The 12,954-nt window shown below is 45.9% G+C and overlaps 6 protein-coding genes across 7 annotated transcripts; 3 read left to right on the forward strand and 3 right to left on the reverse strand.

Moving 5' to 3' along the window:
• The first annotated feature begins 1,495 nt into the window (after positions 1–1,495).
• Positions 1,496–3,742, forward strand: LOC4803402 (RNA-binding protein 28). The gene is made up of 3 exons (XM_001360093.4): positions 1,496–2,700; positions 2,761–3,016; positions 3,077–3,742. Exons 1-3 carry the CDS (start codon positions 1,571–1,573, stop codon positions 3,680–3,682), a joined length of 1,992 nt encoding a protein of 663 aa, XP_001360130.3. The 5' UTR covers positions 1,496–1,570; the 3' UTR covers positions 3,683–3,742.
• Positions 3,743–3,759: 17 nt separating this feature from the next.
• LOC6898070 (uncharacterized) lies at positions 3,760–4,468 on the forward strand. The gene is made up of 2 exons (XM_002138119.3): positions 3,760–3,988; positions 4,048–4,468. Exons 1-2 carry the CDS (start codon positions 3,852–3,854, stop codon positions 4,433–4,435), a joined length of 525 nt encoding a protein of 174 aa, XP_002138155.2. The 5' UTR covers positions 3,760–3,851; the 3' UTR covers positions 4,436–4,468.
• On the reverse strand, positions 4,460–5,466 carry ND-19 (NADH dehydrogenase [ubiquinone] 1 alpha subcomplex subunit 8). 2 transcript variants are annotated; one of them, XM_015183564.2, is made up of 5 exons: positions 5,428–5,466; positions 5,212–5,375; positions 4,858–5,033; positions 4,714–4,804; positions 4,460–4,654 (listed from the first exon to the last, which is right to left on the reverse strand). In XM_015183564.2, exons 2-5 carry the CDS (start codon positions 5,338–5,340, stop codon positions 4,523–4,525), a joined length of 528 nt encoding a protein of 175 aa, XP_015039050.1. In that variant the 5' UTR covers positions 5,341–5,375; positions 5,428–5,466; the 3' UTR covers positions 4,460–4,522. The 2 variants fall into 2 exon arrangements, with proteins under 2 accessions (XP_015039050.1, XP_001360131.1); XM_001360094.4 differs by lacking the exon at positions 5,428–5,466 and having other exon boundaries at positions 5,212–5,402.
• Positions 5,467–5,883: 417 nt separating this feature from the next.
• On the forward strand, positions 5,884–6,815 carry LOC4803401 (isochorismatase domain-containing protein 1). Its single transcript, XM_001360095.4, has 3 exons — positions 5,884–6,044; positions 6,115–6,324; positions 6,386–6,815. The coding sequence occupies exons 1-3, from the start codon at positions 5,922–5,924 to the stop codon at positions 6,677–6,679; spliced, it is 627 nt and encodes a 208-aa protein (XP_001360132.1). The 5' UTR covers positions 5,884–5,921; the 3' UTR covers positions 6,680–6,815.
• On the reverse strand, positions 6,810–7,503 carry LOC6898071 (larval cuticle protein 4-like). Its single transcript, XM_002138120.3, has 2 exons — positions 7,404–7,503; positions 6,810–7,345 (listed from the first exon to the last, which is right to left on the reverse strand). The coding sequence occupies exons 1-2, from the start codon at positions 7,413–7,415 to the stop codon at positions 6,914–6,916; spliced, it is 444 nt and encodes a 147-aa protein (XP_002138156.1). The 5' UTR covers positions 7,416–7,503; the 3' UTR covers positions 6,810–6,913.
• A 77-nt stretch (positions 7,504–7,580) lies between these two features.
• Positions 7,581–8,088, reverse strand: Cpr60D (Cuticular protein 60D). Its single transcript, XM_001360096.4, has 2 exons — positions 8,002–8,088; positions 7,581–7,942 (listed from the first exon to the last, which is right to left on the reverse strand). The coding sequence occupies exons 1-2, from the start codon at positions 8,020–8,022 to the stop codon at positions 7,676–7,678; spliced, it is 288 nt and encodes a 95-aa protein (XP_001360133.4). The 5' UTR covers positions 8,023–8,088; the 3' UTR covers positions 7,581–7,675.
• Between the last annotated feature and the right edge of the window lie 4,866 nt (positions 8,089–12,954).

Consider the following 12,954-nt stretch of genomic DNA (forward strand, 5'->3'; position numbering starts at 1 on the left):
TGCAGGCAGACATTTTTGCAGTCCCGGTTGAGCGCGAGATAGACAGAGACAACCGTAGTGCACAACACGCAGTAAAAGCGGCGCCAGAAGAACATGGTGAAAATGTGCAGAAGGCTCGAGAAGCATTCATGCCGCGACAAGACAACGCTTGTTCGAAATTGACCATGCGATCAGATGAATACGAAGAAGAATCGCGCCGTTTGCAGCAGTTGGAACAATTGTACGTTTCTCGCAAGCGCTTAGCTGATCTCAAATTAAGCATATTGAAAACGGAGAAAGAGGCTAGAGAGTTGGAAACTATAAGAGAAATAGCAAGTGAGAACATACGGTTGTCGCAGAAAAGAAATGAGAAGATGTATGCCCATAAACATAGAGCCCCATTAAAGTATGAACCTGGTGACTATGTAGCAGTCCGGCATGTGGACACAACACCGGGGATCAATAAGAAGTTCGCACCAAAGTATCGAGGACCGTACAGGATCAATAGAGTTTTGGATAATGATCGTTATGAGGTTGTCGACATTGAGGACTGTCAGTTGACGCAAATGCCATTCCGAAGTATACTAGAACCAGCAAGGCTTAAACCCTGGGTAGAGTGTAATGATAAAACCATGGTCTCATGTTGTTAATCGATGAAGTAGTATGTAAAGTAAGACAATACCGACTAAGAAATGTTTAACCAACTGTATGCCTTAGTGTGTAGATCGTGGGCGATCTGTAGTCAGGTTGCCCGAATGTAAGATATGAATATTAGTTTATAAGATTTGAATATTAGTTACTCATCGATAGTTTATAAGAAATACCAATGTACCCGATATATCGATACTTGTCCTCGACAAGTATCGATATGCCAACACAAATCAATTGATATACGACAATGAAGACAGAAGAACATATAATAAAACCGTGCTATTAAAAGTTTACAAAATAATAATAATAATAATAAATAATAAATAAGCAAATAGCTTTAAATCAATAAATAATCTATTAGATTAAATATTTTGAAAAATTTTAGTTTCATTGCATTATTTTTAAAGTCTTAAAGATGAATCTTCTACATGAATTTTACATTAATCAAACTAAACGGTTTTTAAGCAATTCGTGTAGCTCTGAACCTTTTGAATAATATCGATAGTTTTTTGATAAATACAGTGTTGCATTATTTTATAGCTGGTTCTGGCTGTGTAAAGTTTGACCGCTCGAAAAATTTGAAAAAAACTATTAGATGGAAATCGTGCTATTGAAAATCTATATAGTTAGTTATGGTTTGATATTTTGTTCAATAACTGTGCAAAACTTGCACATATTAGCCTGAAAAAATGTTTCAAAGCATTTAGATTAAACAATGGAAACTTAACGAATAAATGTATTTATTTGTATAAATTACGAATCATTTTTCTTCTTAAAAAGTATCCCAATTTTTAAGCTATTTATTTTTGAAAACTCAGCTGTTTTTTCTTCTAAAATTTTGGCAGCACTGATGAAAAGTGTAGTGCTGGTCAACGTCTTAGAATCAAAAGCATCGATACTTTGATTCGATACCATAACAACAGTTCCACGTGCAGCGCAAATGGAGCTAAAAAAAATGAAAGCTATCAAGGATACCACGGATGAATCTACAAGAGAAGCAGGCGAGGATAAGTCCAAGAAACGTCGCAATCCATTCAATACACAGCGCCTGAAGGAAGAGAAGGAACGGAGGCAGAAGAAGCGTGCTCGTCTCATTGTTCGAAACATTAGCTACAAGTCCACGGATGCCTCGCTGCGGGAATACTTTTCCAAATGGGGGACGCTGGAGGATGTAAACATATTAAAAAGAGGCGACGGCAAGCTGGTCGGCTGTGCCTTTGTCCAATACGAGACCATAAACCAGGCCACAAAGGCTATACTGAAAACCAACGGAAAAGATCTGCAGGGAAGAAAAATATTTGTGGACTGGGCGTTGGGCAAAAATGAGTATTCGGCCAAGAACCCCAAGGATGAGGAGCCGGAAGAGAAGAAGCCAAAGGTGGAAATTAAAGATGAAAGCGGAGAGGAGCCCATAGTGGAAACTAACGAACATGCCGCCAGTAAGGATGGAAGTGAAGATGCTGAAGAAGCATCGGACTCCGCCTCAAATGAAGGTGAAGAAGATAGTGAAGGGTCCGATGGAGATGACGATGAAGATGACAGTGACGATGACAAAGATCAAAAAGAAGACAAAGATAAACTGGGCATTGAAAATATTAAAAAGGAAAAAGTAATATCCAACGATGTCCAAGAAGGTTGCACAGTTTTCATCAAGAATGTCCCATTCGATGCCGACGACGCAGACCTGCGAAAGGTGTGCCGTAAATTTGGCCTGGTCAACTATGCCATTATCAATCGGGAGGCTGTTTCCGGTCACTCCCGGGGCACAGCGTTTGTCAAATTCAAGGCTAAAGAATCCGCAGATCTATGCCTGCAGGCAGGGACAGAGTTCACGCTGATGGATGAGGTGCTGGATCCACATCCAGCTCTAAGCAGAGATGAATTGAAGTCGAAGCAGTCACGGGAAAGCAAGGATGATGACACTGGAAAGGATTCGAGAAATTTGTATCTGGCCAGAGAAGGCCTCATCATGTCTGGATCTAAGGCTGCCGATGGTGTTACTGCTTCGGACATGACAAAGCGCCATGAGTTGGAGCAGATGAAGACTCAAGTGTTAAAGAACTTAAATCGGTAAGACTTGCTGTTTCTCTTCCTGATCAGATCTGTTTCCACCTTTCCCCATTCTTGCAGATTTGTTTCGCGGAATCGTTTGTCCATACACAATCTTCCCTATAACTATGACGACGAAAAGTTGAAGCAAATGGCTCAAACCTACACAGGCTTTCGCCCTCATGAATGTCGTGTAATGCGTGAGCACAAAATCACTCCAGAGCATCCACATGGCAAGTCCAAGGGCTTTGGTTTCATCTCCTTTGAGACACATCAAAGAGCATTGGCTGCACTGCGCAAACTGAACAACAACCCGAACATATTTGGCGCCCAACATGTAAATATTTTCCTCCCAAAATCAAGGATTATAATCGAACGATTTCTTTCAATCTTGCAGCGGCCCATTGTAGCTTTCAGTATAGAGGATCGTGCGGTTCACAAAATCAAAGAAAAACGCGACGAGCGGTCCAAACAGAATAATCCCACCTATCAGACGAAACTGCAGCAGAAGAAAGAGCGTCGTCAGCAGCAGCGGAACGGTCAGCAGACCAAAGAAAAGCCTCCCCAATCGGACAACAAAACGAAACTGCAGAAGCACATCAAGAAACTGGAGGCCACGCGGGCGGCTAGAACTGAGGGTAAGGAGAAGGAGGAACAACAGCTCACCGATGACCAAGACTTTGTGGGGGCGGCCGCCAAACCGGGAACTGCGTTGCGTATGCGCTCCAAGAAAAAGATCATGGAACAAGCCCAGGAGCACATGAAGCGCGTGAAAACTGAGAAACGCAAGACCAAGAACAAAAAGATACGAGAAACCCACCTGGCGGAGCGAAGGGCTGATAATCGGCCCAAGCAGGGACGCAAAAAGGAGATTGATGACCTGAAGCCCCTAATTGATAAGTATAAGAAAATGATTACTGGCAACCAGGATGGCGGTGGTGTTAAGGGTATCTTGGGTGGTAAAATTAAGAAACCTAAGCGCACAAAGTGGTACGCAGAATAAGCTTCACCCTGTCTAGGCTAAGGAAAACGGTAGCAATAAAAATGTAAATGAGAAACCCAACCCAGGTGTCTCAGGTAAATGGGGAAATTTTCCGTATAAACATCTGCCATATAGGCCCTGCAAGTGAAAGATTCTACCTGTAAGATGTGGTATATATAACTGGAAGACAATGTCTGTTCTTCAGTATTGCCTAGCAGTGTCTGTGAAGCGTTTCAAGCGCTCTAAATCGAATACACATATTAATAAGATGGCTCCGCGTGAAAAAGTTGAATTCGTTTTAGTTCGCCTGTCGTATGTGCCATATATGTAAGTACCCAACATAGATTCCAAGTATTGCGATATCATTAAGGAATTCCAATCCACAGCCATCCTTTATATCCACGCATCAGCTATCAGATTAGAAAACACCCTCCAACAGGGTCAGTTGTACAAGTCCGTGATTGGTTCGAGCATGTAATGCTAAGAGAACATTCGAAACTTCCACCTGGTGTTAATCTGCGCTACTCCGAGTGGCGCATTATCACCGGGGACGTGGATCTCTTCAAGGTGGAGGGCTGTCGCTTCGACAAGATCATGTTGGTGCTCGGCGAGGAGAACATATCATGGGTGTTCTATCAAAACATGCCACTACATCGTCGCATCGAGGGAAGTGCTTGCTTACCAGTAAGCTACTGCGGCTGCTGCCTCAACAATCAGTACTTGGATATAATGAAGAAGATTAAGCAAACTCTGTCGAGAACGAAATTGCGATAAAATAAAATAAAATCATTGAAGTACTAATGGAAACAATAGTTTATGTTAAGATGATCGCTTTCAATTTCACTATACAATAGCAGCTGTCTACTCCAGCCAGTGGAAGCGAGAACCGTACTTGGCTGGAGGCTTGGGGTAATCTTCGGGCAAGCCGGGGGTGGCATCCGGATACGATTTGATCTCCTCCTTCTTGGGAGCCTCGCGTGCAGATTGAATGACCTGGGTAATATAATTTAATGTGTTACATTTAATAAACATGATTTTGACGATTCACTTACCTTGGCCCTGGAAAAGTAGCCATAAGAAGGGCGCTCCCAGTCAAAGTTATCCTTAACACACTTGTCAAACACACCTTGGGTCTTGCGGCACCTAAAATAGCGAATGATGAGCATCTTTTGATACTAAGTGGACCCTTAAATTACTGTGCAAATGCCATTGTACCACTGCTCTTGTCCAGGCAAGTGGCGTACTGCATAAACTCCTCATGGCAGGTCTTCTTCACCTTGCGGAAGAAGTTCAGGGCGCAACTGGTAACCGCCTTTCCCTCCCCCAAGCAGGCACGCGGATCGTCCAGCTCTTGCCTGCACAACATAAACTCCTGAAATTACATGGGAATTAAACGTAAACAAACCCAGAACGGTGGGGTTTTGAGGTTAGGTTATATAACTGAAGCGGACCAATTTTGGTGTCCAGACCGATCTTAATTTATGTTTTCGTTGCACAGCAGCTAAAGACTCATATATAGAATTAATCTGAAGTAAAATAAATGCACTAACATTATTTTCCTGCTCGCATTGCTTGCCTAAGTGGAAGGCACCCGCACGCATAGCCGCTGAAGAAAGATTCAGCTCCTGAACATTGAGCTCAGCCTCCTCTGGCAGCGTTGTGTTGTTGGTTATGACCATGGCGAAGTTTATCTTCTTCCCTCTGTTTTATTTGTCTGCAAGGATCGGTTTAATTAATATTAAATGTGAATATTTAAATTTCAATACCCAGACACAAAACACAACAGCTGACTAGATTAATTTCGGTACACGGTAACTACACGCTAACTACAAATTGCTACATATTAACTACATTAGTATGTAAATACTAAAAGCGACACATCAAGGGGAAATGTGTTGTTCCATGGAAATATTCGGTATTTTCCGGTATTTTAAAACATGAAAATTTCGTGGAAAAAAGAAGAAGAAGACGAATTCAGTCCATTTTCTTCAATCTATTAATTTAATTTTCAATTTTATATAAAAATCCAATAAATGCAAGTATTTCGAATAGGCCAATCATGTATAGAATTGATTCATCAATCGTACAAAATTGAGTGGGCATGGCCAAATGTTCTATATAGCTAGTAATATTCGTCGGAATATCAAAAACGAGGAATATGTAAAATATAACTTGAATTTGTCAGTATATTTACGGTATATTTTTAAAATGAAACGAATTTTCCAATCAGAAACTAATAAAAATTTTTTGATCAGCAAATATGGCTCTGCGACGTTGTCACCTAAATCCGAAGAAAACCTTGTTCCTGCTATGTGATATACAGGAAAAGTTTCGGCTTGCCATGCCTCTTTTTGAGAATATGATCAAGAATGTGGACAAGCTGGTAAGTTGACCTTTGACTAGGAACTTCTCTTATCTGCAAGGTTGTCGAGATTAACTAAGTTCCATTGCAGACCAAAGCTGGCAAGGTGCTAGATGTACCCTTGATCGTGACCGAACATTATCCCGAGAAGCTCGGCAAGACTGTGGCCCAACTAGATGTGAGCCACGCAAAGCTGGTCTCTAGTAAGACCCTCTTTAGTATGGTTACACCGGAGGTGAAGGCAGTTATCAAGGATATATTTAGCGGAAAGCCGGAAGATGTGGTCCTGTACGGCTTGGAGGTTGGTTCCTAGTCTAATTTAGTTAAACCTTGGACTTACAATCATTCTATTCGTGAAACAGTCTCATATTTGTGTGGAGCAGACCGCCATTGATCTCTTGGAGCAGAACATCAACGTGTACATAGTGGCGGACTGCTGCTCTTCTCGTCTAAACCAGGATCGGGACTTGGCCCTGGACCGATTGCAACAGGCAGGCTGTGTGATAACCACAAGTGAGAGCGTAATTTTTGATCTTGTGCGAGATAAGAACAATGCCCAATTCGATACGATACGGAAACTAGTCAGCCAGACCTCGGTGGACATGGAACTTAGGCGCACTGGTGCCGGGCTGCCGGTGGGCAGTGCAAAGTTGTGAGGCGTCTGTTTTGTTATCCTTTTCTAGTGGTGTCAAATGCATTTGTATATAAGAAGAATTTGTTATTTAAATGGGGTGGAAATACTACTCAAGCAGCCGCCCTTTTTCCTTCGACTATAAAGCACACAAATTATAAGTTTTGCGTTGTAAACTTTTAATATTTGAACAAGGCTACGGGGAGGAGACTCCGCGGAAAGCAGAACGCAATTGCACAAGAATGGCACTCTGGAATGCTCAGTGGTGACGAGGGCCATGTGGATTGGTTGGATGAGGATGAGCTGGCTGGGAATGAACCAACCGGGGCTGGGAATGAGGATGGGCAGGACGAGGCTCTTCCTTGTGCGGATGCGCATCGATGTAGGCCAAGGCCCTGAGAATTGCCTCTGGAGTGGGTGGTGGCGTGGGCAGGAGATCACCGTGCGGATGATAGCCATTCTCATCGGCCGTGTAGGACACCTTTACGGGCAGTCCTTCTTTTGAGGTGAAGTGATATTCACCATGAACCTGATGCTCGTCCCCAGCTTCTCCGGCACCAATGCCATTGGTTATGTCATAGCCGTAGGAGAACTTTCCATGTCCGTCCTCCTTCTTGTACTGCTTTTCAACATGGGCATGCGCATCGTCGTCGGTGGCGGTGCAAGCGGCAACCAGCAGGATGAAGGCCAGCTGGGATACAAAGAGTTGAGTGAATATACATATGGGCTGAACTCTAGCATCCACTTACGTATTTGAACATTCTGAAAAAGTCTGTAAAAGCAAACTGTTGCTCAATGAAACAAGGCCTAAGGCTTATATACTTTCAATCGAATTCACATTATCCGCAATTTAAAATTCCTGTGTAACCAGTTGGGAGAGTGCTGTGCTGGCTAACTGGTGGCAGATCCACCCGTGAAGTCATAAATTAAATGGAGCAAAATGGTGCCAACGTTTAATTGCACTTGATAACAAACAGAAATTTCGTAAATATATAGTCAAGGTCATCATTTGATCTGTTGATCAGTTGATTTGGGGATGAAAGCCGGTGGCATCGGCGGTGTATGTCACGCGGATTTGCTTTCCGTCCTCCCCCAACAGAAAGTATTCGCCCTGTATTCCATTAACATTTCCTTTGGCCTTCACTGAGATGCCATTGCTGGTCTCAATCTCGTGCTGAAACTGTCCCGCTCCGTCCAGGTTCTGAAGATTCTGTGACTTGAGCAGCTCCGCATTACGATCGTCCTCACTGCAGCTAACCAGCACCACCGCCAGAGCAAAGATCAGGGTCTGTTGAATGCGAAATGTTAGCTAAGATTTTTAAGCCACCTTTGACAGCTTCCACTCACATATTTCAGCATTTCTAGCATGAACCAAATAGATGTGAAACAATGGGCTAGTGGACAGCAGCCTTTTATACTGCGGCAAAGTTGTTTTAGCAAACGGGTTTGTTTCCATCGCATCTGCTAATGAATAAAGAACTTCGCTTTGTCTCATTCGAGTCTGTTGTTGTGTCTGGCGGTGACGGTCTCCCTCCCTGAACTAGAGAGCAAATTAATAGTGGTTTGGTTGCCTTTTCTCAATGTTCAGCCCACAAGTACTGGGGTGATTTTTAAAACAATTTATTCTAAATTAAAGTTGTCTGGTTCGGTCTTTGGGCTGGATGCAAGTGCTTGTACATCTCCTTGTCTCCTAGTTGTCAGTTGACCAGAATTTTTCCAATTTTTCACACAAATTCACTTTCCCCGCAAATCTAATATTTCACTCAATTAATTGCTAATATAAGCCACGTATTAGCTATGGTATTAGTTCTGGTACCACCGGGCTTCTGCTGAGCTTAATAATCGACGACCGAAAAATCATCCTTATCGAGTCATATATGTTGGAGGCACAGATTTTAAGATTGTTTCCTTGCGAAATAATGGAAGACTGGAGGACAGGCATGGATGCAATACATTGCAACAGGTTCGAAGAGCATGGAGAGCTCTCACTCTCTCTCCTACTCTGGCGACTAAATAATAGTTTTTTTTTCTTTTCCAGAAGCCCGGTGGTGGTCGAAGCTGGTGAAGAGACACCCATGAAAGGCGTGGGAGGAGAAAGCCTTGGAGATGGGAAACGAAACGCGCGAAACTAAATTACTTCCCCCTCCCGTTCAATACCATCCCACAGTAGGTGAATGAAAGGAACGGTGGCGTTCAATAAGGAAGTCCTTCGTCCGCTGTCACGTGATGCGAATGAGTTTAAATCCTTTTCGCTCATTCAATTTCAAACTATTTCTATTTGGCGCTTAAGTTTGGTGGGAGATTTTTGGGATTTTCTCTGATCGGATTTTTTCTCGCCTACATTCCATACTAAGTACTAAATGGGAGTACTTAAAAATAATTACGCAATAAAAGCAAGTAATATTCTAAATATTACTAGCTAGTAGTAGTGGCTAGCTCTTTCTCCGGCTCGCGCCCATCGTACTCGAAAGGATGGCACTCGACAAAGATGTGATGGCGTCCTTCACCACCACCCATATAGCTTGGTATATAGGGCAGCATACATAAATTTACCGGATTTTCTTTTCAGATCCTGCCATTTCAATTCTTTTAAGTCCGTTGTCACTATGTACTGTAGCTTCAAACAAATTATGCATTCCTTCAACGCGGCAAAACCGTTGAACCAACCGCTAGTAGAGATTAAAAGAGCCATTCGGCATGTCGAGCGACCAGGGCACGTCGAAGAGCTCAAACGTGGAAAAATAGATTTACTATCAAACCTTTCGGTTTTTACTGGTCAGCCATTTGTACTCATCTTCGATGAGTACCACATCCCACTGCTCTTGACTGTATTTCCACCACGCTGGAAAGTGCTAGCAATAGCTGGCTTCAAAGTGGACGGAACTAGCTTCCGTTTCATTTACTTGCGTGTGGTGCCCATAGCTCAAGCACTTCCGATTGATGGTGCCCGTTCCAAACTGGGCTTAAAAAAAATAAACGCGGCCTTAAGTATCGTCCTGGCTGGCGAAAATCCTCCAGCTGAACCCTCCACGAGGGTGCCGGCTGGGCAATGGACACTGCATTACCCCGGACAAGGGTAATGCACTGTCGCTTGCTCTGTCCGGGGTAATGCAGTGTCTAGCTAAGGCTATGGTCCGGCGTCTTCCCGATTCAAAGTCGGGGGACCCAAACCAGGGCCATGGCTAGAGGTGCCTGGCGGTCAGGCCTAAAACGCTAGGGGGTGGTCCCCCCGAAAAATATTAACCAGTATGGACCCTCGGGCCAACTATGGAGTCGAAGAAGGAGAAAGCACGGGTTGGGATGTCAACCCAAACGTCGGTGGAAAGCGTGACTGCTACCACCGGCGGGCACGGGGAGGAGCAGTCCTCTCTGCGTGTCGCCAGCGGTCACACCTCAGACTTGGCGGGAGCAGGCCAGGTCAGTTGTAAAGCTACTGCCACAACAACAACAACAAAAACAACTCACTCCGTGGCCTGCAAGTTGAGCCGCACAGATGCCGTAGTCGATACAGACACGGATCTGGAGAGCGTGCTCTCTCTAATCCGGACGGACGAAGAGAGCCTTCTCCGCTCGCCGGAACCAGGCACCAGCTCCCTGCGTAGGGAAGGGCCGAAGCGTTCCAAGGAGGGGATGAAGGCCAAAGCGCAATACAAAGCGGCCCTCAACATAAAAAGCCGGCTGCAAGGCAAAGCAGACATCTCCCAGGAGGAGAAGGTCAAGCTAGCCTGGGCAGAGCAGAGAGTAGAGGAGGGTCGGCTACACTATGCCCAGATGCCACAGATGAGGGCGTCGAATGGCGAATATGCCAATAAGGTGGAGGAGATGATGGCCACCAAGAGGCAACGCTCGACTGAGAGTGCCATTAAGGACACTCCAGCGAGCAAGCGGCAACGCGGGCCCAGGAGTGCAGCCCCTCCACCGAAAGCGGCCAAGACCCCGAAAGCGAAGGTCAGCGAGGTGACCAAACGACACCTGATCGTGACACTCATTGACCGCAGCGAAGAAAACGGCAAGATGTCAGCGGCACAGTGGAAGCTGGTGCACGCGCGTCTTGTCGACGCACTCTTTGCACAGATGGAGGAAGACCCCGCGGCCCCAATGCCCACGTTCGATGGTGCTGGGTGGCTAAATGGGGCCAATGATGACCCAACCCTAAGGTGGCTGACGCGTACGGTCTGCCAACTGGAGGCGATGTGGGAGGGGGCCAAGCTGGAGGTTGTGGACCGGGAGCTTATCCCGTCCAAGCCTAAGGCGAAGGTACTCTTCCCCATCACGATCCAGGGGGACCGAGCGCTGAAGCTCCTTCAGCGGCAAAACGCGGACGTGCCAACGGCCGATTGGAGGATCCTACACACTGGTAGCTCACTACCCAACGAGGGGGGCCAGTGTGTGATCCTCCAAATAAACAAGGAAGGAGAGGATCTGCTATACCCCAAGTTCGGGAAGATGGCGTGGGGCATGGGTAGCGTCTACCTGCGCCTCAAAAAGTGCCACCCTGAGGACAAGGACGCGCATACCCTGCAGGCAGGCGAGGTGGAAAAGGACCTAGGTCTCGAGTCCATCGTGGAGGCCGCCCAGGGTCTTGCGCTTGAAGATGAAGAAGAGGAAGGTGCAAGCGAGCCAGCCACCCATGCTGAGTGTGCTGCAGCTCAACTTGCATAAAAGCAAGGTAGCGTCGGCGGAGCTCCTCATCGCCATGGAGCAAGGGCTCGCCGACATAGCTCTAGTCCAGGAGCCCTGGATTGCGACATGCAATTCAGTGGCCGGACTAAATTCCTCAAATCATAACCTGTTCTACTCAACATCGGTAAGCAGGAGCAGAACCGTCGTACTCGTACGAAAGGGAATCCATGCTTACCTTATGTCTCATTACAGCACGGATGACCTGACGGTTGTGATGCTGGAAAGTGAGGAAAAGCGCCTTCTGGTGGCTTCCTGCTACATGGCTCACGACAGACCCGCACCACCCGACGAACTCAGGAGCCTGGTGACAGAAGCCGGCACCAAAAACTATCAACTCGTCATCGGAACGGACGCCAACGCCCACCATAATGTGTGGGGAAGCACCGACATCAATGACAGAGGTGAGTCACTCTTAGACTTTATACTAGCAACTAATCTATATATAGCAAACGTTGGGGAGGAGCACACCTTCGTAGGTCCGACCTCATCTAACGTGCTAGACCTAACACTTGCAATGGGAAACAGTACTACGGTATCTAGCTGGAGGGTCCTCGATAGACCATCCTTCTCAGACCATAAGTACATTCAGTTCAAGTGCGAATTCAAACACCCTTCGAAGACAACAGTCTATAGAAACCCCCGGAACACAAACTGGGCAAAGTTTAAAAAGACAGTTACTTCGAAGCTCGCGAATCCGGGCTCAGTGAAATCCGCGGAGGATATAGAGAAGTCCCTAAAGACCCTATCCAACGAGCTACTGAACGCCTACCATGCATTGTGCAAACCCTCGAGAACGAAGAGGAGGTCCAAGCCACTCTGGTGGAACCGAGATCTCTCTCTCCAAAGGAACAACCTCAAGGAATTCTTCAAGATCGCCAAACAAGCGAACGAGGAGATTGTCAATGAGAAATATAAAATCCTACTTAGGAGCTACAAGAAGGAAATACGTAAGGCACAAAGGAACTCGTGGAGAAACTTCTGCTCCAACATCGAGAAAGTGCCCGAAACCGCCAGGCTTCGGAAGCTGCTTTCAAAGCAGCCCACAGTACAGAGCCAACTAAAACTAGACAACGGACAGTGGACAGAGGGCAGCAAAGAAGCCCTAACAGCACTAATGGAGGCGCACTTCCCTGGATGCACCGAGGTAACTGACGCCAAGGAGCATCAGGACCTAGCAACCGAGGAACACCACCCTCCAATAGGTCTGTTAACCACTAAGAGAATACACTGGGCCATAGACTCCTTCGCGGGCATAAAAGCACCAGGACTGGACGGGATATTCCCAGCCATGATGCAGTTGACCAAAGACCAAACCAACACGCCTACACTAAAGGAAATCAGTGGAGACGGCACTACACTCGCTAGTAGCCACCATCGAGAGCGCCCTTCACAACAAAAAGTATGCTTTGGGAGCATTTGTGGACATCTTAGGAGCATTCAACAACGTGGCCACAAACGCAATAACAAGTCCCCTAGAAGCGAATAACATACACCCTGCAATCAACGTCTGGATCAAAAACCTCCTAAGTTGCAGACGGGTGCAATCAGAGTGGGGCACTGCTACCATGGTAAAGGGGGCACACAGAGGCACACCTCAGGGTGGAGTCCTGTCGCCAC

The sequence above is a fragment of the Drosophila pseudoobscura genome, chromosome 3 (genome assembly GCF_009870125.1).
Source record: "Drosophila pseudoobscura strain MV-25-SWS-2005 chromosome 3, UCI_Dpse_MV25, whole genome shotgun sequence".
NCBI classification, from domain to species: domain Eukaryota; kingdom Metazoa; phylum Arthropoda; class Insecta; order Diptera; family Drosophilidae; genus Drosophila; species Drosophila pseudoobscura.

What these genes read in the sequence shown, in the direction of transcription:
- LOC6898070 (XM_002138119.3), top strand. Translation starts at nt 3,852, where the DNA reads ATGTCTGTTCTTCAGTATTGCCTAGCAGTGTCTGTGAAGCGTTTCAAG. An exon ending in CTGTCGTATGTGCCATATAT is followed by an intron (nt 3,989 to 4,047) that starts GTAAGTACCCAA and finishes TCCAATCCACAG; the next exon opens with CCATCCTTTATATCCACGCA.
- Cpr60D (XM_001360096.4), bottom strand. Translation starts at nt 8,022, where the DNA reads ATGCTAGAAATGCTGAAATAT. An exon ending in TGCTAGAAATGCTGAAATAT is followed by an intron (nt 7,943 to 8,001) that starts GTGAGTGGAAGC and finishes CGCATTCAACAG; the next exon opens with ACCCTGATCTTTGCTCTGGC.
- LOC4803401 (XM_001360095.4), top strand. Translation starts at nt 5,922, where the DNA reads ATGGCTCTGCGACGTTGTCACCTAAATCCGAAGAAAACCTTGTTCCTG. An exon ending in TCAAGAATGTGGACAAGCTG is followed by an intron (nt 6,045 to 6,114) that starts GTAAGTTGACCT and finishes GTTCCATTGCAG; the next exon opens with ACCAAAGCTGGCAAGGTGCT. An exon ending in TGGTCCTGTACGGCTTGGAG is followed by an intron (nt 6,325 to 6,385) that starts GTTGGTTCCTAG and finishes TTCGTGAAACAG; the next exon opens with TCTCATATTTGTGTGGAGCA.
- LOC4803402 (XM_001360093.4), top strand. Translation starts at nt 1,571, where the DNA reads ATGGAGCTAAAAAAAATGAAAGCTATCAAGGATACCACGGATGAATCT. An exon ending in GTGTTAAAGAACTTAAATCG is followed by an intron (nt 2,701 to 2,760) that starts GTAAGACTTGCT and finishes CCATTCTTGCAG; the next exon opens with ATTTGTTTCGCGGAATCGTT. An exon ending in ACATATTTGGCGCCCAACAT is followed by an intron (nt 3,017 to 3,076) that starts GTAAATATTTTC and finishes TCAATCTTGCAG; the next exon opens with CGGCCCATTGTAGCTTTCAG.
- ND-19 (XM_015183564.2), bottom strand. Translation starts at nt 5,340, where the DNA reads ATGGTCATAACCAACAACACAACGCTGCCAGAGGAGGCTGAGCTCAAT. An exon ending in AATGCGAGCAGGAAAATAAT is followed by an intron (nt 5,034 to 5,211) that starts GTTAGTGCATTT and finishes ATGTAATTTCAG; the next exon opens with GAGTTTATGTTGTGCAGGCA. An exon ending in GGTACAATGGCATTTGCACA is followed by an intron (nt 4,805 to 4,857) that starts GTAATTTAAGGG and finishes TCGCTATTTTAG; the next exon opens with GTGCCGCAAGACCCAAGGTG.